The 1,490-nt window shown below is 50.3% G+C and overlaps 1 protein-coding gene across 1 annotated transcript in view; it reads right to left on the bottom strand.

The window, feature by feature from the left end:
* Positions 1-807: 807 nt before the first annotated feature.
* Positions 808-1,490, bottom strand: part of EMH_0014370 (SAG family member) — a gene marked incomplete at both ends in the record, with an annotated part of 1,309 nt that continues 626 nt past the window's right edge. Inside the window, 2 exons of the mRNA XM_013500097.1 lie at positions 808-940; positions 1,049-1,416. Of these exons, the coding sequence (XP_013355551.1) occupies positions 808-940; positions 1,049-1,416 (501 nt within the window). The remainder of the gene's footprint in view (positions 941-1,048; positions 1,417-1,490) is intronic.

Below are 1,490 nucleotides of genomic sequence, written 5' to 3'. Positions count from 1 at the left end.
CGCTTTTGGCATTGGCTGGCCAAGCGTTTGACGGGTTGGGGTCACTGTGTAACACCAAACATCTGGTCCACCGACGCTTGTAAAGAAGCAGCGTGGCGTCGCAGCCGGTGCTTGAGTGAATCGTTTTTATCTGGCCGTTTTCATCTGCCTGTTCACACTTTGCCGTTTTGTTTTCGAGCACTGGTCAACCCTAATTCTGTCGCAGTGACGCTCCTGTGTCGAGATCGCCTTTGACTTGTGACATTCGCAGCTCCATATCCCAGCAATCATTCAGGGCATCATTATCTCTTGTCGTTGCTTCCACTTCCTTGTGCTGAAGTACCTAGCGACAGGCATGGAGGATAATCGGCGTCAGCTGAAGCCCGCGAAATGGCTGGGCTGTTTCAAATGCCTTTACGTCTATAACCTGAGTAATTCGTGGTGTCAAGATTACGTCTGTGCCCTGACTAACCCTCATGTGAGGCTATTAAGAGTAACAACAAGGCAAAATGATCCAGTCAAGCGAGTGCATCTTCTTGCTTTCCCCTTGCGTTTCCAAGCCCCATGTGTTGTTCCAACTTTCGGATACCTTGCGTTCTTGCTCAGCTAGCAGTAGGAATGTGAAACAACAACCGCGCAAGCACTGTAACGTAGCTTGGCAATTAGCCTATACAAATCGAAGCAATGTTGTCAAACCAAAAGACTAAAGCAAAAGGAGCGGCCCATCAGAACCCACAGTTCATACAGTGAGGTCCTTCCCTTAGCCGCCCCTGGGAGCTCGGCAGGGGCGCATGCTCTGCGGCTTTCCCTCGCAAGCTCAGAAGCTGTTCAGAAGAGAACAGCGGCGAATGCAATGACAACAAGGGCAAGGAATGCCGGCGCTTCTGGAATAGCGCTGCTGGATTTGAGGCCAGCTGTGATTTGGTCCCACTGCTCTTGCCTGAGACGCACAATCACTCCTCTACAACATGCAGACAACTGCACGGGAGGCGGACGGAATAAACAAAATCCGAAGGGAATACCTGAGACACCGAAGCATTCAGTATGTTCAATTGAAAAAGGGGCTTACGTAAAGGGTTTTTGATCATCCGTCAATGCACTGGGGGTCGTAACGCAAATCAGCGCCTTCACGTCCTTTTCTGTCCCTGTATTGTCCTGACTGCTTTTGGATTTTTGTGTTGCTGCAGGGCAGACGAAGTATGCACAGTCAACCTTAGGACTTGCTTGGGGATTGAAGAGGGAGATGAAGGAAACATTTTGAGCATTGTCGTAAGGCTTCGTGCCTGCGGTATATGCTGGAGGCAACTCCCCGTTGAAGTTGGTGAAGGCGTCCTTCCAGTAGTCCACCGCAGCCTTGCAGTCAGCATTTTCCCCTTCTTGAATTGCGTAGGCGAAGGTGCCTTCAGTTTTGGGGGTCAACTCTTCAGGCGCTGTGTTCTGTTCACAATGCACAGATTACGGTAAAAAAAGAAAGAGCCTGTATGTGATCTGTGCGCGTGTGCTTCTAGGGC

Source organism: Eimeria mitis, genomic scaffold (genome assembly GCF_000499745.2).
Source record: "Eimeria mitis Houghton genomic scaffold, Emh_scaff500, whole genome shotgun sequence".
In the NCBI taxonomy this organism is placed as follows: domain Eukaryota; phylum Apicomplexa; class Conoidasida; order Eucoccidiorida; family Eimeriidae; genus Eimeria; species Eimeria mitis.
The sequence above is the reverse complement of the archived record's forward strand: the minus strand, read 5'-3'. Positions and strand labels throughout refer to the sequence as shown.